The sequence below is a fragment of the Corythoichthys intestinalis genome, chromosome 3 (assembly GCF_030265065.1).
Source record: "Corythoichthys intestinalis isolate RoL2023-P3 chromosome 3, ASM3026506v1, whole genome shotgun sequence".
In the NCBI taxonomy this organism is placed as follows: domain Eukaryota; kingdom Metazoa; phylum Chordata; class Actinopteri; order Syngnathiformes; family Syngnathidae; genus Corythoichthys; species Corythoichthys intestinalis.
The window spans coordinates 54,383,920-54,407,848 of record NC_080397.1 but is presented as its reverse complement, the minus strand read 5'-3'; the positions used below and the strand labels follow the sequence as shown (position 1 = coordinate 54,407,848).

At 38.9% G+C, this 23,929-nt stretch overlaps 1 protein-coding gene across 1 annotated transcript; it reads right to left on the bottom strand.

Moving 5' to 3' along the window:
• Positions 1 to 1,152: 1,152 nt before the first annotated feature.
• Positions 1,153 to 15,723, bottom strand: akr1a1a (aldo-keto reductase family 1, member A1a (aldehyde reductase)). The gene is made up of 9 exons (XM_057830833.1): positions 15,447 to 15,723; positions 12,400 to 12,487; positions 12,200 to 12,319; positions 11,799 to 11,950; positions 11,536 to 11,731; positions 10,412 to 10,461; positions 4,584 to 4,733; positions 2,961 to 3,120; positions 1,153 to 2,885 (listed from the first exon to the last, which is right to left on the bottom strand). The coding sequence occupies exons 2-9, from the start codon at positions 12,478 to 12,480 to the stop codon at positions 2,820 to 2,822; spliced, it is 975 nt and encodes a 324-aa protein (XP_057686816.1). The 5' UTR covers positions 12,481 to 12,487; positions 15,447 to 15,723; the 3' UTR covers positions 1,153 to 2,819.
• Positions 15,724 to 23,929: the final 8,206 nt, after the last annotated feature.

The window sequence follows — 23,929 nt, the reverse complement described above, 5'->3', positions numbered from 1 at the left end:
ATCCAGCTGCAGAATTTGTCCCTTTTTATGGTTAGGAATAAGGTTTTTCCGATCATGTTTTTTTTTGCTCCCGATCCGATCCCGGTCGTTTTAGTTTTGAGTATCTGCCGATCCTGATATTTCCCGATCCGATTGCTTTTTTTTGCTCCTGATTCAATTCCAATCATTCCCGATAATTTTTCCTGATCATAGACATTTTGGCAATGCAGTAAGAAAAAAATGAATAAAACTCGGACGAATATATCCATTCAACATACAGTACATAAGTACTGTATTTGTTTGTTATGACAATAAATCCTGAAGACGGCATTTACATTATTAACATTTTCTGTGAGAGGGATCCATGGATAGAAAGACGTGTGACTTTGTATATTGTGACTAAATATTGCCATCTAGTGTATTTGTCGAGCTTTCAGTACATGATACTGTAGCCATGTCCAAATGCATGATGGGAAGTGGAACCATGACTGTGCGTAGTGCTACCAATTGATATATCTTCTCTGCGTTGGGAAATAACATAAGGTGTTAAGAAAAAGATCAATTGCTACCTTGCCTCCCCACATTGCTTCGCATGATATTTCTAATCGTAGGGAGAAAGATGAAGGCTTTAGCCAAATAAAAAAAGGCTCCAGAGGCTGCCAAAATTCACTCTACTCATTTTACGCTGCCTTTTATCTCTCTATATAGGTAAAACGGCGCCATTACAGATTGAGCGCGACAATGCGTGGGTGGGTTGTGCAGCGCATACATTAATTGCGTTAAATATTTTAACATGATACATTTAAAAAAAAAAAAAATTACCGCCGTTATCGGGATAAATTTGATAACCCTACCTTAAGCCTAAACTAAAGACTCTGGATGAGTGTAACATATTATGTCTGTAACGTTAAATACAATTAGGAAACGATTTAATTAAAACATATACAGTGGGGAGAACAAGTATTTGATACATGAAATTGATATCAAATAATCAAGTACTTGTTCTCCCCACTGTATATATATTAAAAAAAGGCCTGGCCGATATTTTTTTGCCGATTCTGATACTTTGAAAATGACGTGATCGGACCTGATCGATCTCTAGTTAGGAATGTAAGAGGCAGCTAAGATTTGTTGATATTTCAGACTATTTATGTTGCCTCCCACCCTGCAGACAATCAAAAAAACTTGTGGCATTTGCCAAAGCCCAAAGCCTGTCAAAAAGATGCACGCTGGAAAAGTGGCAAAAGGGGGATTTTTTTCAGATGAATCTTCCATTGAATTACACCACAAATATTGCAAATATTGCAGGAGACCTACTGGAGCCCACATGGATCCGAGATTCACTCATAAAACTGTGAAGTTTGGTGGTGCAAAATCATGGTCGGGGATTACATCCAGTATGGGGGTGTGCGAGAGATCTGCAGGGTGGAAGGCAACATAAATAGTCTGAAATATCAACAAATCTTAGCTGCCTCTTACATTCTTAACCATGAAAAGGGACAAATTCTGCAGCAGGATGGTGCTCCATCGCATACTTCAGTCTCTACTTAAAAGTTCCTCAAGGCAAAGAAGATCAACATCCTCCAGGACTATCATGGTGATAAATTTCCGAAAGGACAAAAAAAAAATGAATTGACGATTACCCCAATGATGGTGACTAGGGTTGTTCCGATCATGTTTTTTTGCTCCCGATCGTTTTAGTTTGAGTATCTGCCGATCCCGATATTTCCCGATCCAATTGCTTTTTTCTGCTCCCGATTCAATTCCAATCATTCCCGATAATTTTTCCGGATCATATACATTTTGGCAATGCATTGAGAAAAAAATGAATAAAACTCGGACGAATATATACATTCAACATACAGTACATAAGTACTGTATTTGTTTATTATGACAATAAATCATCAAGATGGCATTTACATTAACATTCTTTCTGTGAGAGGGATCCACGGATAGAAAGACTCGTAATTCTTAAAGGATAAATGTGACCTTGTATATTGTGACTAAATATTGCCATCTAGTGTATTTGTTGAGCCTTCAGTAAATGATACTGTACCCATTTAACTGTTCTGCCCAAATGCATGATGGGAAGTGCAACCATGACTGTGCGTAGTGGCACCAATTGAGATATCTTCTCTGCGTTAGGGTGTTACGAAAAAGATCAACTACTACCTTTCTTGAGAGGATTGTAAGGCTTTAGCCAATTAAAAAACTGCTCCAAAGGCTGCCAAAATTCTCTCTACTCATTGTACGCTGCCTTTTAGCTCTATATATAGGTAACTCGGCGCCAGTATAGATTGACCGTGACAATGCGTGAGTGGGTCGTACAGCGCATGCATTAATTGTTTTTTAAAAAATTAATTACCGGCGTTAACGCGATTAATTTGATAGCCCTACTTTAAGCCAAAACTAAAGACTCTGGATGAGTGTAAGACATTTTGTCTGTAACGTTAAATACAATTAGAAAACTATTTAATTAAAAAATATATATGTATTAAAAAAAGGCATGTCCGATATTTTTTTGCTGATTCCGATACTTTGAAAATGAAGTGATCCGACCCGCCGATTGATCGGGACATCTTTAATGGTGACTGATGTCCAATTCTGAATGACAAACTGCCGGCTATTCTAAGTTAAAAGGACATCTTTCGCTGTCAATGGCACGGAAAAATGGTTCAACTGTATTGCATTGGATCAAAAGATATACCCATATAAATATAGGAAACATTTTTTACATCTACTTTTGAACGATTATTAAATTCAGTGAAAGAAATTTTTTTATTATTTTAAACGTGTGAGACACACGAAAAAAAATCATGGTTAAAACCTACTTTCCTGACTCAGTAGGGGTCATTGAATGGGAAATAAGGGTGCTCTGCATCTCTCCAAAATCTCTTGCCATCCCTCTGTTGAAAAACAAATTGGTTACACTTAGTTATTTAGAACAAAGTTCTTCATTCCGAGTAAACACGTGCTATCACCTCCACTGTCGGGGCGACAAAGCGATGGCCAAGATTTAAAGCGTCAATGCGCTTTACGTCAACCTCTGACAGTTGAAAGTCAAAAATGTTGTAGTTCTGATGGATCCTGGAAGGCGTCACACTTTTGGGGATGCACACGACGCCGTTTTGAATGTGCCACCTGCAGATAATTGACTGCATTTTGTCATGCGTACACATGCCCATAGACTTCATAACCTGTTGACATGACACGGAAAACGGGGCCGATTCGTAGGGGGCCTATTTTCAAAAACTTCATGTTCAAATATTTTCAAAACCAAAGCTGCTACCGACCTAAACCCAAAACGGGCATCTACCTTGGCCATATGTGAGTCTCCATGAACAGCTGCATTAAAAAATTCAAAGTTGTTCCCTTATATCAGGGGTCCCCAAACTACGGCCCACGGGCCAGATAAGGCCCACCCCCACATTTGGTCTGGCCCCCTGAACATTTTTTTTTTCTCAATAGTTTTTTTTCCTGGCTTTTTTCTGTGAAGAACCCAGAGAGGGTTATTTGGTTATTATCTATTTAATTATGTTATTATTAGGGCTGTCAAACGATTAAAAATTTTAATCGAGTTAATTACAGCTTAAAAATCAATTAATCGTAATTAATCGCTATTCAAACCATTAATAAAATATGCCATATTTTTCTGTAAATTATTGTTGGAATGGAAAGATAAGACACAAGACGGATATATATGTTCAACATACAGTACATAAGTACTGTATTTATTATAACAATAAATCAACAAGATGGCATTACCATTATCAACATTCTCTTAAAGCGATCCATGGATAGAAAGACTTGTAGTTCTTAAAAGATAAATGTTAGTACAAGTTATAGAAATTTTATATTAAAACCCCTCTTCATGTTTTCTTTTAATAAAATTTGTAAAATTTTCTTGCCAAACTGTCAACCGTCGTTAGATGGTGGTAATTCACTATCTAACAAAGTGTAAACTGCCAACAAAAAACAAGATCTACTCCTTCTCCCGCCCCTACTAGTCTGAGCCATGTCAACGCAGGCAGGCGCTGCCTCCTAGTGGCTGGAGGGACACTCTTCAAATTGGCCCCGTGAAAAATCATAAAATCCGGACATTTTCATGAATTTATGAAACCCGGCCAGACCCTCCGGAGAGCACATAATAAGAGGACATGTCCGGGCAAAAGAGGACGTTTGGTCACCCTAAGTTAGCGTTTATTTCACTTAAATATGGCGAACTATGACGCCAATGCATCCAGTAGCGGCTGATTTCTCCTATTAATTTTTTTCACGACGTCTTAAAATGCATGCATGGTTCGAAAAATATAATAATTACCTTGAATCCTCGAACAAATCACTCCTGAGTCAATCGTTCCTGTTTTTATGCGGTACAGCTTTCGTACTTCTTTAAAAATCCAACCTTAAATCCGGCTTGGACATGGGCGTGTGCTGTCTTCGAATGACTATTACTAAATGAAGCTCAGCCCCTATGGTAGGGTGTGACGCAAGTGTCAGGTCAATACAGTTTTGAAGTCTATGGCATGCCGATGTGCTATGCTACAGTACAGAATTGGATGTTATTCAATTTAGCGAGTGGTTTAAATGTGATTGTCTCTAACCTAAGTATGATCTGGGCAGGGGTCTTGCTGTATCTTTGCGCTATTTCTCCCAGCTGAGGATCCTGCAGCAATCGGGGTTCCTCACCGGAGGCCCACGGTCGATCCCCGCTCCCTAGAGGACTGTAAGCTGTCAGGCAAACCCCTGCTGACCTGAGGCACAAAATCAGTGAGACAGCGGGAACCAAAAGTGGTATTTGCCATGTGGCAAAATGGATTTTGACATGTCATTTTTTTGGGTATATGGCAAAATGCATTTTGATTTGTGGCATTTTTTGGGGGTATATGGCAGTTTTGCAGGTCATGCACGTCCATGCACTTGACGGTTATGCATATCCAAATTTTCCATTCATTTTAATTAGCAGAAAAACGTGTGGTTGTGGTTTTTGGCCAACCACTTACCATTACAGCGCATTGACATTCCACGAACACCCAAGTCAGGCTACGCCATTTACGGCTATGCCCGTCCAAATTTTCCATTTTAAATGGCAGAAAAACGTGCGGCTGTGATTTTTAACCATACACTTTACATTAGAGCGCATGGACATTCAACTGTCACCCAAGTAAGGCGATGCCATTGACTGTTATGCACGTCCAAATTTTCCATTCATTTTAAGTGGCAGAAAAATATATTTGGCTGTCATTTTTGACCATACACTTTACATTAGAGTGCATTGACATTCAACTAGCACCTAAGTAAGGCAAAGCCATTGACGGCTATGCACGTCCAAATTTTTCATTTTAAATGGCAGAAAAACGTGTGGCTGTGATTTTTGACCATACACTTTACATTAGAGCGCATGGACATTGAACTGTCACCCAAGTAAGGGGATGCCATTTCCGGCTATGCCCGTCCAAATTTTCCATTTTAAATGGCAGAAAAACGTGTGGCTGTGATTTTTGACCATACACTTTACATTAGAGTGCATTGACATTCAACTAGCACCTAAGTAAGGCGATGCCATTGACAGCTATGCACGTCCAAATTGAGATGTACAAAGTTTTTAATTTTTCAACATACAACACAATGATATACAAACAAAAGGAGCAATAAAATTAAGACGTTCCTGTAATTGTTGACGAGGCTCCTGAAATAACCTGGTGGTCCAACCACAAGCATAGTGACTGCATACCCAAGATTGACACGGAAATTTGGACGTGCACAGCCATCAATGGCCTAGCCTGACTTAAGTGTCAGTTGAATGTCAATGCACTCTAATGTCAGTCTATGGTCAAAAATTGCTGGCACACATGTTTTTCTGCCATTTAATATGAATGGAAAATTTGGATGTGCATAGCAGTCAATGGCATAGCCTGACTTGGGTGTCAGTTGAATGTCAATGCGCTGTAAGTGGATGGCCAAAAACCCCAACCACACGTTTTTCTGCTAATTAAAATGAATGGAAAATTTGGACATGCATAGCCGTCAATGGCATGGATGTGCATGGCCTGCAAAACTGCCATATACCCCCAAAAAATGCCACAAACCAAAATGCAGTTTGCCATATACCCAAAAAATGACATGTCAAAATCCATTTTGCCACATGGCAAATACCACTTTTGGTTCTCGGCCCTATTGCAAAATCACACATGATCACCCAACTTGTCCAATGGACGAATTCCATGTGTAAAAATGAAGCCATGGGTGAGTTGTAAAAGTCTGCAGTACAAGTACCGGAGATCGCTACTCGAGGCTGGCTCCGTTCTGAGCATTTTCCCATAGAGGCCTATTCTAGACATCTTGATTTCACCAAAATAAACCAGTTTGAAGCTTGGTACAAACTTTGGATTTGGACTGCATAGTGATAACCATCTCTTCATGACAATTGTGTGAACACTAATTAAAATGGGTACTACTCCGTTATTCCTGGACAAATCAGAATGAAAATGGCCAGTGTGTACTCGAGCATGAATTATTTTTGGGAAATCCCGCGGGATGGGAGTCAAAATTTTATGAATTCTGTGATTGGGATGGGAATAATAGTCAACGGGAGCGGGCGGGAACACATACAGTGGTCTGAAAAAGTATCTGTACCTTTTGGAATTTGTCACATTTCTGCATAAAATCACCATAAAATGTGATCTGATCTTTGTCAAAATCACACAGATGAAAAAACAGTATGTTTTAACTAAAACCACCCAAACATTTATAGGTTTTCATATTTCAATGAGGATAGTATGCAAAAAATGACAAAAGGGGGAAAAATAAGTACAGTGGGCAAATAAGTATTTAGTCAACCACTAATTGTGCAAGTTCTCCCACTTGAAAATATTAGAGAGGCCTGTAATTGTCAACATGGTTAAACCTCAACCATGAGAGACAGAATGCGGGACAAAAAAAAACAACAACAGAAAATCACATACATAGAAAATAGAAATAGAAAATCTGTGGAGGGAGTTGAAAGTCCGTGTTGCCCAACGACAGCCCCAAAACATCACTGCTCTTGAGGAGATCTGCATGGAGGATTGGGCCAAAATACCAGCAACAGTGTGTGAAAAGCTTGTGAAGAGTTACAGGAAACGTTTGGCCTCTGTTATTGCCAACAAAGGGTACATAACAAAGTATTGAGATGAACTTTTGGTATAGACCAAAATACTTATTTTCCACCATGATTTGCAAATAATTTTTTTTTAAAATCAAACAATGTGATTTTCTGGGTTTTTCCCCACATTCTGTCTCTCATGGTTGAGGGTTACCCATGTTGACAATTACAGGCCTCTTTATATTTTCAAGTGGGAGAGACTAAGTACTTATTTGCCCCACTGTAACACTTTATTTGACATTGGCATCATGAGACCAAATGAACCACCATAAAGTTTTGAATCAATTGGCTGCAAAGCTTTGTTGCTTCAAGAAGCTTCATTTGGCCATCACTGTTCCCTTGGGGGAGACGGTATACCTCTGCTGTCATCCGCTGTCAACACTGTTGTTGTCCAACATGCCTCCTAGCATGCATTGCAGCGCTCCAGATATAAATATCAATCAAAATTCATGTAATGTGCTAATTATTTATTTATTTTATTTATTTATTTACAGTTACTCTTCCAGTTGTTTCATTAATTGCTAGTTATTGTGGTTGGTAACACTATTTGACAGTGGCGCCATAAGACCGTAATTAGACAATCATAACTATGACATGACACTGTCATGAGCATTAATGAATGCTTGTAACAAATGTCATGTCAAATGTCAAATCACATTTAATATTTTGTGGCCCCCCCCACCCACGCTTTCTTTAGCTGCTGATAAGTCTGGCACATCGATCAGGACTAATCTTGGCCCATTTTTCTCTACAAAAATGCTGTCAGATTCCAGTGATGGCTGGCATGAATCGCTGTCTTTAGGTCATGCCACAGCATCTCAATGGGGTTCAAGTCAGGACTTTGACTTGGCCACTCCAGAACGTGTATTTTGTTCTTCTGAAACCATTCTGAAGTTGATTTACTTCTGTGTTTTGGATCATTGTCTAGTTGCAGCATCCATCCTCTTTTCTAGCTTCAACTGTCTGATAGACGGCCTCAGGTGTTCCTGCAAAACATTGCTGATAAACTTCTGAATTCATTCTTCCATTAGTGATTGCAAGTCGTCCAGGCCCTGAGGGAGCAAAACACCCCCAAATCTTGATACTCCCTCCACCATGCTTCACGGTGGGGATGAGGTGTTGATGTTGGTGAGCTGTTCCAGTTTTCCTCCACACATGACGTTGTGTGTTACTCCCAAACAATTCAACTTTGGTTTCATCAGTCCACAAAACATTTTGTCAAAACTTCTGTGGAGTGTCAAACGGCCTTTTTGCGAACATTAAACGAACAGCAATGTTTTTTGGTTTTTTTTTAGACAGCAGTGGTTTCCTCCGTGCAGTCCTTCCACGAACACCATTCTTCGCCATCGTTTTACATGTAGTTGATGTGTGCACAGAGATATTGGACTGTGCCACTGATTTCTGTAAGTATTTAGAAGACACGCTAGGGTTCTCTTTTACCTCTCTGAGTATTCTGCACTGAACTCTTGGCGTCATCTTTGGTGGATGGCCACTCCTTGGGAGAGAAGAAAGAGTGCCGAACTCTCTCCATTTGTAGACAACTTCACTAACTGTCGATTAATGAACATCCAGACTTTTGGAGATGGTTTTGTATCCTTTCCTAGTTTTATAAACATCAACGATCCTTGATTGCAGGTCTTCAGAGTGCTCTTTTGACCAAGCCATGATGCACATCAGACAATGCTTCACATCAAGACAATTCTTACAAGGTGTGTGTTTTATAGTGGGCAGGGCAACTTTAAACCACTCATTAGTGATTGGGCACACACCTGACTTAAATTGTTTGGTAAAAATTAGTTTCAATTGCGCTTTAAGTCTCCTGAGGTAGAGGGTTCACTTACTTATTTTTCCCCCTTCTGTCATTGTTTCCATACTATCCTCATTAAAATGTGAAAACTCGGGCTGTCAAACGATTAAAATTTTTAATCGAGTTAATAACAGCTTAAAAATTAATTAATCGCAATTAATCGCAATTCAAACCATCTATAAAATATGCCATATTTTTCTGTAAATTATTGTTGGAATCGAAAGATAAGCCACAAGATGGATATATACATTCAACATACGGTACATAAGGACTGTATTTGTTTATTATAACAATAAATCAACAAGATGGCATTAACATTTATTAACATTCTGTTAAAGTGATCCATGGATAGAGGGACTTGTACTAACATTTTTTTTTAAGAACTACAAGTTATAGAAATTTTATTTTAAAACCCCTCTTAATGTTTTCGTTTTAATAAAATTTGTAAAATTTTCAATCAAAAAATAAACTAGTAGCCCGCCATTGTTGATGTCAATAATTACTTGCACAATAATGGGTGCTGAAGCCTATAAAATCAGTCGCACCCAAGCGCCAGCAGAGGGCAACAAAACTCCATAAAACACAAGTGAGCGTTTCACTGTACTGTCTGAGCGGGACGTCTGCGTTAATTGCGTCAAATATTTTAACGTGATTAATTTAAAAAATTAATTAACGCCCGTTAACGCGATAATTTTGACAGCCCTAGTGAAAACCTATAAATGTTTGTATGATTTTAGTTAAAGCAGACACTGTTTTTACATCTGTGTGATTTTGACAAAGATAGATCGCATTCGATGGGGATTTTATGCAGAAATGTGAGACATTCCAAAAGGTTCAAATACTTTTTCATACCACTGTATGTGACTCAGAATAATAAGTATTATCGTTCAAAAGACTAAGAAAAAAACGAAAATTAAAAGGGCTGCCAAAAACAGAACTGTTGACTGCTCTTTTTTTTTTTTTTAAATAAACCTGTCCTGTTCAGCTATTTGAATGGAAGTCTAAGTGTCCGGTTGATCTGAACAGTCTTAATGTTTCACATTCAGAGTATGACATACTCCCATTGTGGTCATTCAACATATCTCATCTATTATGACAAAGCAGCGAACAGGAAGGGGTTGTGGGGGAACAGAAGAAAAGAAACACAAACAAAAACAGAGTCAACAAGAAATACATTGAACTCCTACACTAACTATTAATATGCTGGTGCTATCGTCAGCTAGATGTATTTCGGGTTGACACCATGTGGGGGCCTGTTGACTAGGGAAAGAAGGGGAGGGGGGTGGGGAAGTCTATAAGCCAAGTTATTGGGAGGGGTAGAGTGTACAAAAATAAGCTCTGTGATCTAGAACCCAGTAATCGTGTGAATCCCTTGTGAGTGTTAGCCTGTTGGCAACCGACTGCTTTGTTTTCAACAGTCGATGATGAAAGGTGTCACTTTGATCGGAAAACAAAAAGGGAAATCCAACTTTAAAACTCACCGACAGTGAGCCAGCAGATCTACTTGGGCCAAATATGGATGACGTTCTACCTGCAGTGACAGTGAGACACAGGAGTTCATGTTTCAGAGTTGAGTTTCACTGCTCAAACACCTTTTTAAAAAATTAGAGATGTCCGATCACGTCATTTTCAAAGTATCAGAATCGGTAAAAAAATATCGGCCATGCCTTTTTTTAATATATATATATTTTTTAATTAAATCGTTTTCTGATTGTATTTAAGGTTACAGACAAAATGTCTTACACTCATCCAGAGTTTTTAGTTTTGGCTTAAAGTAGGGCTATCAAATTTATCCTGATAACGGCGGTAATTAATTTTTTAAAAAATGTATCACATTAAAATATTTAACGCATGCGCTGCGCGACCCACTCACGCATTGTCGCGCTCAATCTGAAATGGAGCCGTTTTCCTATATAGAGCGATAAAAGGCAGCGTATAATGAGTAGAGTGAATTTAGGCAGCCTTTGGAGCCTTTTTTTAATTGGCTAAAGCCTTACAATTCCTCTCCCTACAATTAGAAATATCATGGGAAGCAATGTAGGGAAGCAAGGTCGCAAATGATCTTTTTCTTAACACCTTATGTTCTTTCCCAACGCAGAGAAAACATATCAATTGGTAGCACTACGCACAGCCATGGTTCCACTTCCCATCATGCCTTTGCGCATGGCTACAGTATCATTTACTGAAAGCTCAACAAATACACTAGATGGCAATATTTAGTCACAATATACAAAGTCAAAAGTCTTTCTATCCGTGGATCCCTCTCACAGAAAGAATGTTAATAATGTAAATGCCATCTTGAGGATTTATTGTCATAATAAACAAATACAGTACTTATGTACTGTATGTTGAATGTATATATTCGTCCGAGTTTATTCATTTTTTTCTTAATGCATTGCCAAAATGTATATGATTGGGAAAAATTATCGGGAATGATTGGAACTGAATTGGGAGCCAAAAAAAAAAAAAAAAGCAATCGGATCGGGAAATATCGGGATCGGCAGATACTCAAACTAAAACGATCGGGAGCAAAAAAAACATGATCGGAACAACCCTATAAAAAATCATTTAAGGAATCATGCATACCAAGATAGTTGCGGCTTACCTGGTTTACCACAGGCTTGTGTCTGGCCACTCTGATAATGTCATCCATCTGCCTGGCGTTGAAGTTCGACAAACCGATGGCCTTGACCAGGCCTTGGTCTACGAGGCCTTCCATGGCGACCCAAGTGTCCGTGTAGTGCGTGTCAGAGTAACACACGCTTCCGTCTTCCCGACGAGGCATCAATTCTTTCCCCGGCCTGAAGACGTGAAGAACACCAAACGTGAGCCCCGCACAGGCAGGAAATCCGCCACGGACTCACTCACTGAAAGGCCATGGGCCAATGCATTAGATAGAGGTCCACGTAGGAGAGACCCAGGTGGGCCAAGGTGGTCCTGCATGCTTCCTCAACATCTGATGGGTCATGTTTGGTGTTCCAAAGTTTGGACGTAACAAACACTTGGTCACGACACAAAGCCTGTAGGTAAACGAACAAATGCTTGAGATCTTCAATCGTTTCAGTTTAACAATCCGGGAACAAATTAGCTGCCTCGCTTCTGTAAATCTGCCCAGGGCATCTTTGGCAATTGTAGCTTTTCTCCATCTAGTGAGAAGTGAGTAAATAATATAATGCAATCCAAAGTGCAACAGAAAACAATGCATTATTATTGAAGTCACTCACTGATATTGGGCTATGTACAAACAACATTAAACCAGACAACATCACCTTGCCCGGACCGACCCTGAGAGCCAGAGCTTCTCCCACTTCCTGTTCATTCCCATATGCCGCCGCACAATCGATGTGTCGATAACCACAGTCCAAAGCTGCCAGAACTGCCTGTTTAACCTGAAATCAGCCACAACATTAAGTATGTTTGCGTCTGTGAAGGCAGAACGTTTGATTATCAAGTACATAATTGCCTTTACCTGTCCCGGTGCACTCTTCCATGTACCCAGCCCAACCATGGGCATCTTCTGGCCTGTCGCGAGAGTCGTGAAGGTGCTCATTTTCCAACTGTGTGACACATAAATTGAGCCTGTTACTATGTCCTAATAGTTTATTTTACGGCTGTCGAACGATTAAAATTTTTAATCGAGTTAATCACATCTTAAAAATGAATTAATCGTAATTAATCGCAATTCAAACCATCTCTAAAATATGCCATATTTTTCTGTAAATTATTGTTGAAATGGAAAGATAAGACGGATATATACATTCAACATACTGTACATACAGTTGTGGTCGAAAGTTTACATACACTTGTGAAGAACATAATGTCATGGCTCTCTCGAGTTTCCAGTTATTTCTACAACTCTGATTTTTCTCTGATAGAGTGATTGGAACAGATACTTCTTTGTCACAAAAAACATTCATGAAATTTGGTTCTTTTATGACTTTATTATGGGTGAAGAGAAAAAAGTGATCAAATCTGCTGGGTCAAAAATATACATACAGCAGCGCTAATATTTGGTAACATGTCCCTTGGCCATTTTCACTTCAATTAGGCGCTTTTGGTAGCCATCCACAAGCTTCTGGTTGAATCTTTGACCACTCCTCTTGACAGAATTGGTGCATTTCAGTTAAATTTGATGGCTTTCTGACATGGACTTGTTTCTTCAGCATTGTCCACAAGTTCTCAATGGGACTTTGGGAAGGCCATTCGAAAACCTTAATTCTAGCCTGATTTAGCCATTCCATTACCACTTTTGATGTGTGTTTGGGGTCATTGTCCTGTTGGAACACCCAACTGCGCCCAAGACCCAATCTTCGGGCTGATGACGTTAGGTTATCTTGAAGAATTTGAAGGTAATCCTCCTTCTTCATTATCCCATTTACTCTCTGTAAAGCACCAGTTCCATTGGCAGCAAAACAGCCCCACAGCATAATACTACCACCACCGTGCTTGACGGTAGGCATGGCGTACTTGGGGTAAAAGGCCTCACCTTTTCTCATCCAAACATATTGCTGGGCATTGTGGCCAAACAGCTCGATTTTTGTTTCGTCTGACCACAGAACTTTCCTCCAGAAGGTCTTATCTTTGTCCATGTGATCAGCAGCAAACTTCAGTCGAGCCTTAAGGTGCCGCCTTTGGAGCAAGGGCTTCCTTCTTGCACGGCAGCCTCTCAGTCCATGGGGATGCAAAACACGCTTGACTGTGGACACTGACACCTGTGTTCCAGCAGCTTCTAATTCTTGGCAGATCTGCTTTTTGATGATTCTCAGTTGAATCTTCACCCTCCTGACCAATTTTCTCTCAGCAGCAGGTGATAGCTTGCGTTTTCTTCCTGATCGTGGCAGTGACAAAACAGTGCCATGCACTTTATACTTACAAACAATTGTTTGCACTGTTGCTCTTGGGACCTGCAGCTGCTTTGAAATGGCTCCAAGTGACTTTCCTGACTTGTTCAAGTCAATGATTCGCTTTTTCAGATCCATGTATGTATATTTTTGACCCAGCAGATTTGATCACTTTTTCTGTTAACCCATAATAAAGTCATAAAAGAACCAAACTTCTTGAATGTTTTTTGTGACATAGATGTATCCGTTCCAATCACTCTATCGGAGAAAAATCAGAGTTGTAGAAATAACTGGAAACTCAGGAGAGCCATGACATTATGTTCTTCACAAGTGTAAGTACTGTATTTGTTTATTATAACAATAAATCCACAAGACAGCATTAACATTAACATTCTTTCTGTGAAAGGGATCCACGGATAGAAAGACATGTAATTCTTAAAAGATAAATGTGAGTACAAGGTATAGTAAATTTGATAGTTTGTATATTGTGACTAAATATTGCCATCTAGTGTATTTGTTGAGCTAAACTTAATGTTTGAATAGAGTATTATTTTGCATTGCTATTTTGATTGGGAATGCCAGATCTCTTTGCATTGAGCGCTTTTCTTTTGGTGAACATTATTTTATTTTTGAGAAATAGGAATATTATTTTTGTTGTGCTTTCACTAAATGATACTGTAGCGACTTAAATGTTCTTAAATACCCAAATGCATGATGCGAATTTGAGCAACCATGAGTCACAGTTGTTGCTGCAAATGGTATATCTTCTCTGCGTTGAGTACAATACATGGTGTTAAGAAAAAGACTCAAATAATTGACAAGATTACCTGGAAGATACGCAGCGAGGAATTGAAACAACTTGAAGTTAGTTTAATTTCACAGCAGCAGTATTTCACAAGAACCCGAGAGTCGAAAGAAAACACCACAAAGGCTAGTTGCGAGATTGTTCAAATTATTAATTACAAAAATTAAGCAAATATGACACACAGAATGGCTTGCTAAAATTTGCTTAAATATATTGTTCTACGTAAAGGATGTCATCCAAGGTCGGCCCCCCACATTTTTACCACCCATTTGCAAAAAGTTCGGACACCCCTGATTTATAGGAAGCATCGCTAATGTCAGAGCAGAGGAAGCGTCTTGAATATTTTTTTGCACTAGTGAAGATGACAGCATCTTCAGTGTACATTTGAAGTTCAGCATTTAAACATGAATTTGGCAAGTCATTAATATACATAGAAAATAAGAGTAGGCCCAAATATTGACTCCTGAAGCAGGCCAATAGGGACATCTAGAAATGTTGATTTGACGTGGTTACCATTAGCATCAGATGGGGCAAAAGTTTAACAATTGACCAAGATCAACACAAGGCCACGACAATGCCGAGAACTCCATTCAGGCCAGTAAGAGCACAATGTACTGTATTATTTTTTTAGCTTTGCTTGCACCCTGAGTGAACTCTACCATCTTGCCAGAAATAGTTGATGTAGCGATAATGCATTAGTGACGGCATGTTGTCAGCGTAGTTCGTTGCAGCGGCTTTCCCATGCTTCACTAATGAATCATCTGCACTCTCCTCACCATGTGACGCACGATAAGAATTGACCGTAACACAAATCACCTGTGTAGTACATTTGGATTGTAAAAAGTTTTTTAAAAAAAGGCATAGTCTTACCTGTATCTCCTTTTGGGGGGATTAGTGAGGTAGAAGTAGCAGTGGTGCAGAAGTGTAATGACCAACGTGGTTTTTAGCCGTCCAAGGTCAAAGTCTTCACTTTCCTTCAATTGGCTTGTTTATCTGTAACCAGAGCTCATGTCCAAACTCCACAGGACTCAGTACATCACCATGCATGCTGTCAAAATGTATGCTTTAACCAACACTTAGTATTTGGAACCTTGAGAACGGTGATTCTTAACCTTGCTAAAGGTACCGAACCCCACAAGTTTCACATGTGGATTCACCGAACCCTTCGGAATTAGATAAAAAAGCAATTTTTTTTTTCAAATTCAAAACCGATATACAGTGCCCTCCATAATTATTGGCACCCCTGAAAAAGATGTGTTTTTTAACTTCTAATTAAAAAAAAAAACAAATAATATGGGACCTTAATGGAAAAAAAGAGAAAAAGCCAACCTTCAATACAAGTGCATTCATTCAGTGGGGAAAAAATCCCACATAAAGAAAAAATTATTTGACATCAAATAATGTGCATCACAATTATTAGCACCCCTGGTGTTAATACTTTGTACAATCCCCTTTTGCCAACAAAACAAGGTCTGGGGACCTAGATGGCCATGGGTGGTGCTTGATTTTGTGTCTGGTGAACCATTTCTGTGTAGATTTGGCCATATGTTTAGGGTCATTGTCTTGCTGAAAGACCCAGTGACGACTCATCTTCAGCTTTCGGGCAGAGGGCAACAGATTTTGATTTAAAATGTCCTGGTATTTCAAAGCATTCATGATGCCATGCACCCTAACAAGGTTCCCAGGGCCTTTGGAAGCTATATCTTGGTCTCACACAAAAATACCCGCGGTCCCAGCTGGGACCGTGTTTATTTTTGTGTGAGACCAAGACTGAGCTTTTTGGTAACAAACACTCTAAGTGGGTCTGGCGTGCCACGAAAGATGCGCATGCTGAAAAGCACCTCATACCCACTGTGAAGTATGGTGGTGGGTCAGTGATGCTGTGGGGCTGTTTCGCTTCCAAAGGCCCTCGGAACCTTGTTAGGGTGCATGGCATCATGAATGCTTTGAAATACCAGGACATTTTAAATCAAAATCTGTTGCCCTCTGCTCGAAAGCTGAAGATGAGTCGTCACTGGGTCTTTCAGCAAGACAATGACCCTAAACATATGGCCAAATCTACACAGAAATGGTTCACCAGACACAAAATCAAGCACCTCCCATGGCCATCTAGGTCCCCAGACCTTGTTTTGTTGGCAAAAGGGGATTGTACAAAGTATTAACACCAGGGGTGCTAATAATTGTGACGCACATTATTTGATGTCAAATATTTTTTTCTTTATGTGGGATTTTTTCCCCACTGAATGAATGCACTTGTATTGAAGGTTGGATTTTTCTCTTTTTTTTCCATAAAGGTCCCATATTATTTGAATTAAAAAAATATATATATTAGAAGCTAAAAAACACATCTTTTTCAGGGGTGCCAATAATTATGGAGGACACTGTATCTAAGATAACAAGCTACTGTAATTTTCGGACTGTAGACTGCTACTTTTTTCCTTCATTTTGGAATGCTGCGGCTTATTTATTCATTTATTTGGGTTAATAGTTTACACTTTATTTGACAGCGGCATCACAAGACCGTCATTATTATTTTACACCATATTCATGTTGACCATGTGGCAGCAACGCGATCCTCTGACGTCGGCCGGTTTGTCTGGCGGTCATTGTCCAGCTGCTTCCCCGCAAACGAGCCCTCTGCCCTCAGCAGGGGAACGACGAGCTCTAACTTGCTCGCCACCGGGCGGGTTGCTGATCGGCAAAGACAAACGACAACCCCGCCGCCGTGTGAAATGTTCCGGGCTAGTTATGCGTGTTTTTTCGCTTCGAAGACTTTGAAACATCACTCGGTTCGGGTTCGCATTTCGGCTAGCTGTCACGCCTCTTGGTTTGTTTACATTCTCCGAAGCTGGGGCAGAGAAATGACAAAAGCCAGACTAACTACGTGGCATAAAATATCGTTCGGTAGGTGTGACAGTAAAGGTGAAGTCAACAGTTTTGACCATTAAGGAGTAATTTTGCCATGTCGTACTGAATAAATGCATTTTTATGATTTCATATTCCATTTAGCACAAGACTGTTATTTGTCATGACCATACCATTTATTTAGCTATTGGGGACAAAAACCTGGATAAAAAGAATATGCTGTAAAAATATTGGGAGTAGAGACTGAAACAATGACATTTTGCGGCTCTCTTCGTCGCATTTTCCTCGTTCTGAATAATTCCCCCTCAATGGGCTGAATTGTAAATCAGATGAAACCATGATCCTGCCGACGTCATCCTGCTGTTGGGGACGCTAGAGCCCTATAATGGTAGGCATGGCTAAACGGCAGATTAAAAGACAAATTTTTCGTCATCTGCGCTTTGCCAAATTGTTGTATATAGTCGAATCGTCTCAAAGTATGATTCTAATTCACATAATAATGCTATTTAAGCCTTTTTTCTCCTGTCGTACTCACTTTAACGCCGTTATTAACAACACTGGTGATGAAAACGCACACTCAGCAAGAAAACAGTACATTATTTTTAATCAATTGTACTCACCTTGACGCCACAAACTATGTAAAAACAAAAAAAGTTTCCCGAGAGTTTAAGATGACGCTGGCCATGCTAAATGCTAAAGCTAACGAGAACGCAAATGCTATGCTGACGCTCCAAGCCGCCTAGGGAAAAGCAATTAATTAGATCACTCACTACTGAAAAAAATAACGGCGTTATTAACAACACAGAATATTACTAATAAGTATTATCGTCCAAAAGACCAAGACGAAAATTAAAAGGGGTGTGACAAAATATCGAAATGGTGATATATCGTTATACTTTGTATCCCAAAAGGGTATCGATATGCTCCTGCCAAGAATCGAGATATTGTTTAAAAAAAGGTATCAATTAAAAAAAACATCAACAACAAAAACAAAAGGCTGCCATTGACGGTGCTCGATGCCCAATCCATTTAGACTGGGAACGTTCGTTCATTCAAAACCAGAGCATTCACAGTCATTCGGTCCGATTTTCGAGGCATTTACAGGTCATTTCCTGTTGAGTTTGAGTCACTGCCTTTTCATTTGGGTGATTCCCAGGTCACTTCCTGTTCTGTAACGCAAAATAAACAGCAAGTGACCCATAAAATACCCCAAAATCAACAGGAAGTAACGGAAAATCAACAGGTAAATGACCTTAAATCGCCCAAAATTACTCATTTGCTGGCATTGGCTGCCTCTGACAGCAATAGACGTTCAATCCGTTTGAAGTGGGAGGGATGGCAGCGAATGAACGAATGTTCATTCGCTGCCATCCCTCCCATTTCAGACGAATTGGACGTCTACTAGTGATAAACTCATTCCAATTCACAGCAGAAGCTTGTTTTTCTGTTTATTAGTTTTTTGTAGAATATCCTAGAACGAATTCCTAACCAATGTATCGAAAATCGTTGTATCGCTATATCGTCAGATCATCGTTATCGTGAGCTTTGTATCGCAAATTATATCGTATCGTGAGGTACCGAGAGGTTTCCACTCCTACTGTCAAAAAATAACTCTGAGTGTTACTAAAGCTGACACGACCCGTTTTAGCATTCTATCGTTATATGCGCCCAAAGTAGGCGGCATGACTTTCAAGTAGGGCTGTCAAACAATTAAAATTTTTAATCGAGTAAATTACAGCTTAAAAATTAATTAATCGTAATTCATCGCTATTCAAACCATAAATAGAATATGCCATATTTTTTGTAAATTATTGTTGGAATGGAAAGATAAGACACAAGATGGATTTATACATTCAACATACGGTACATAAGTACTAAATTTGTTTATTATAACAATAAATCAACAAGATGGCATTAACATTATTAACATTCTCAAAGTGATACATGGATAGAAAGACCTGTAGTTCTTAAAAGATAAATATTAGTACAAGTTATAGAAATTTTATATTAAAACTAGGGCTGTCAAAATTATCGCGTTAACGCACGGTAATTAATTTTTTAAATTAATCACGTTAAAATATTTGACGCAATTAATGCACATGTCCCGCTCAGACAGTATTCTGCCTTTTGGTAAGTTTTACAGCAAGGTTTTTTGTGCTGTCTAACAGCAAACTCTTGTGGTCGCTTTGTGACATGGTTTATTGCTTTCTTGCCAGTTCAATATGGCTGCACGACATCTCGGGCTGACGCCTATGTTGTAATGTTGTGCTTATATGATCCTTGGACAAGATTTGTCTGTAAGTATGGTTGTTGTAAAGAATGTAGATATTATGTTAGTAAGCGAAATGTTACATTTTTTGTATGAGACGCTTTTTGTTTATGTTTAGTGAACCTGTATAGCGTGCTAAGCTAACGTTGTTGCTAATGCAATGCTTGTGTACTTTTTTTTGTAGTTTCACTACGGTCTAAAGAGGACAGTGGTTTGAGGCCATTTTATTAGTAAATCAGATGAAAAAGGAAGAAGTCTGATTATTAAGGCGTCGTTCACTAGCTGTCTAGCTTTGGAAAAAGTAGACGCTTCGGAGTGAGGACAGCATAGACAGATTTAAATGACAGTAGAGTGAAATGCCCACTACAGTCCTTATGTACCGTATGTTGAATGTATATATCCATCTTGTGTCTTATCTTTCATTCCAACAAATTATTTTACAGAATATTACAGAAAAATATGGCATATTTTATAGATGGTTTGAATTGCGATTAATTACGATTAATTAATTTTTAAGCTATAATTAACTCGATTAAAAATTTTAATCGTTTGACAGCCCTAATTAAAACCCTTCTTAATGTTTTCGTTTTATTAAAATTTGTAAAATTTTCAATCAAAAAATAAACTAGTAGCTCCCCATTGTTGATGTTAATAATTACGCCATGCTCACTCATGGTACTAACCCATAAAACCAGTTGGACCCAAGCGCCAGCAGAGGGCGCCAAACACCAAAAAACAAGTAACAAGCGGGCATTACACTGTACTGTTATTTTAATCTGTTTGAGCGGGGCATGTGCGTTAATTGCGTCAAATATTTTAACGTGATTAATTAAAAAAACTAATTACCGCCCGTTAACGCGATAATTTTGACAGCCCTACTTTCAAGCTGTTACTTCGGGCTACAATATTCACACATTGCTGCATACACCTATAATAATAAACCACAGAGCGCTATTTTGAAACATTTGGTTTATTTGTTGCCTTTTTAAATAATAAACATTGGCAAATGCACAGAAGTGGTGAGTCTTTCGGCATAGGCTCATGTGCGCTCTGGCTGGCGAAAACCTCACATTAGGGCAACTAAAGTCATTCAAGCCGATTTGATTGAGTCGATGTCAAGTACATTTATTAAGGTGGTACAATTTGACACATTTGACCTCGGCTGCCTGATATTTACGATAGAAATAGCCGAGTTGGAATCACAGAGCCCCTATAGGTGAAAAATGGCACAGCTTTATATACAAGGGAAATCTACTGAACTTATAAAAAGTGTAAATATCAATGTACAGATGATATGCATAACACAAACAATTTTGTAAATATTCATAAATAGTCAAAGTAACAAAAAGTTAGACACCAAGTTGGTATAATCATGGCACTGCGCACAGTAGCACCAAACATGGCCTTTAAGCAACGCAATAGAAAGCAAAACAAAACCAATTACTATAATAATATTCATTATTTAGCGATTTTCAGTGTTACTCAGACCTCTCTGGGAAGTCCGACTAGTGCCAAATTGTACTTAAGAGCAAGTCAAAAGGATTAGTGCAGCAACGATTAATCGATTAACTCGATTACATAAAAGCTTCGAATCCAATTTTGCTGCTGCGAGGATTCGTTTAATGGTTTGTTTTGAAAGTGTCTGCATTTAGTTTTATTGATTCGGGTGGATACACTGCCCTCTACTGGCAACAGTGAATATGATGTACCGTAATTTTCGGACTATAAGGCGCACCTGACTATAAGCCGCCACCGACCAAATTTGAAACGAAAGCCGCAGGTGTCCTCAATGTATTATGGGATATTTTCATCAAAAGATATTAACCGGTAATACTTTTTCTGACATTTGCATCGTAAGACTTTCATAAGACCAAATGAACTACGATGAAGCTTTGAACGGATGGACTGCAACGCTTCATTGCTTAAAGAAGCTTCATTTGGCCATCACCGCTCCACCTGTTGCCTACACTGTTGTCCCCCCACATGCCTCCAAGCATGCATCGCAGCGCTACAGATGTAAATAACAATCAAAATTCATGTTCTGTGTTAATTATTTCTTCAGTTACTGTTCCAGTTGTTTCATTAATTGCTAGTTATGGTATTTGGTAACACTTTATTTGACAGCGACTGTCCTAAAATTGTCATTATTATGACATGACACTATCATGGGCAGTACTGAATGCTTATGACAGATGTCATTATGTGTCATCCGGCAAATTATGTCACTAACTCTATTGATGTCCATCTTGGATCTTTTACATCCATTCAAAAGTGAGATAATCTGCCGGATAACTGTCGCGGGGTTCTTCCGGCTACTAAAAAAAAAAACTGATGGCGTAGTCAGGAGAATACAGGTGTTGTGAGTTTTTAATTGGTTCGAACCCCAGCAAAAACAAAGTGCACCATTAGATTATATACAAAAAAGAAAAATATAACTATTTACAGCAAAAAGTCAAAATCACAAAAAAAAAAAAAGGAAGAAAATACTATTTACAAAAAAAAATAGGAGTGGATTTCCACAGCAATATCCAAACATATAAACTCAAGAAGCAAAAGTGGGCTTAAGCTCAGACAAAACTACCTTTCTGCTCTGGCATGGAGAAACCCACCTCGCACTTCCCTCTACCTGTAGAAAATGCCTCTTTTTATACCAATAGCTCCTCCCCTCAAGCGCACCTGCTCCCAAATTACGCAGGAAGTTTTCCCACTTAAGGGTCCCAAAACCTTCACGCCTGTTTGGCTCTCCTCACTTCCTCCTTGCCGGTGAGTTATAACTGATCAGAGTGAATGGATTGTTTGATTGTAGGTGGAATGGATTTATTTAACAATGTGTAGAGCGACGAGTGTGCACCCCCGATCGCGCTACCGATTGTGAGAGAATATTAGAAAGAGAAAAGTGTCCCGATTGTCCAAATAACGGCGTGAGTAATACCAAACGAGTGCCATGTGCGTGAGCGCAGCTGCTGCCTATTGTGTATGTGCGTGCGTGCGTGCGTGCGTGCGTGTACGCCTGCGTGCGTGCGGGCGCACGCCATCAGTGACGGAACCGCTCCGTCACAATAACACTAAATGATATCTTTTATATGCATTCATTAATGCTCATGACAGTGTAATGTCATAATTATGGTGGTTTTATGGCAGTTTTATGACGCAAATGTCAAATAAAGAGTTACCCATAAACCCAAATATATAAACAAATAAGCCGCAATGGACTATAAGCCACATGATTCATATGAGGAGAAAAAGTAGCGGCTTATAGTCCAAAAATTACGGTAACTCGTCTAACATGGCTGAATTCAGCTGCTCCCTGTTAAGACTGACATAAAGTTGTAAGTTTTTGTTTGAGCTAATATGACGTTTATGCATTCATAATTCAGTTTAGAGGTATATTTAGCATTTTTTGTGGGAATATGCCTTTGAACAATTTGTTAAGAGCATTGTAAAAAAAAAAAAAAAAAAAGAAAAAGAAAAAGCATTTTAGATTTCAAGCTAGTGGACTTTTGCTGTGCAAGTTAGCCAACTGCTCTTGTTTTGTACTTCGGTCGTGATTTTTGTTGTTATGATATCTTTTGTGGAATAAACGTGCAATTCTGCATAAACTTGAAATTGGAAAAAAACAGTCATTTGATTTTGTATTCGCATTTAGTGCCCTTTTGAAAGTGCAATCTTAGCTTTGTTTTACGCCTCCGAAAATTTATGCTGCAACACATTAAATGTTGCTCCATCTAATTACCGTAATTTTCGGACGATAAAACGCTACCTTTTTCCTTCATTTGTAATCCTGCGGCATACAGTCTAGTGCGGCTTATTTGTTGATTTATTTGGATTAATAGGTAACACATGCCTCTGAGCATGCATTGCAGCGCTACAGATGTCAATAACAATCCAAATTTGTGTTCTGTGCTAATTATTTATTCAGTTACTGTTCCAGTTGTTTCATTAATTGCTAATTATGGTATTTGGCAACACTTTATTTGACAGCGGCATCATAAGACTGTCATAAAACTGTCATTATTATGACTTGACACTATCATGAGCAGTATTGAATGCTTATGACAGATGTCATTAAGTGTCATCCGGCAAATTATGTTACTAACTCCATTCATGTCCAACTCGGATCTTTTAGATCCATTCAAAAGTGAGATAATTTGCCGGATAACACGAAATGACATTTGTTATAAGCATTCATTAATGCTCATGACAGTGTCATGTCATAGTT

Coding starts and splice junctions, on each gene's coding strand:
- akr1a1a (XM_057830833.1), bottom strand. CDS start 12,480: ATGAGCACCTTCACGACTCTCGCGACAGGCCAGAAGATGCCCATGGTT. Junction 3,121..4,583: donor CCTGCCCAGATCATACTTAG/GTTAGAGACAAT, acceptor AATTATCTGCAG/GTGGCACATTCAAAACGGCG. Junction 2,886..2,960: donor TTGTCGCCCCGACAGTGGAG/GTGATAGCACGT, acceptor GTTTTTCAACAG/AGGGATGGCAAGAGATTTTG.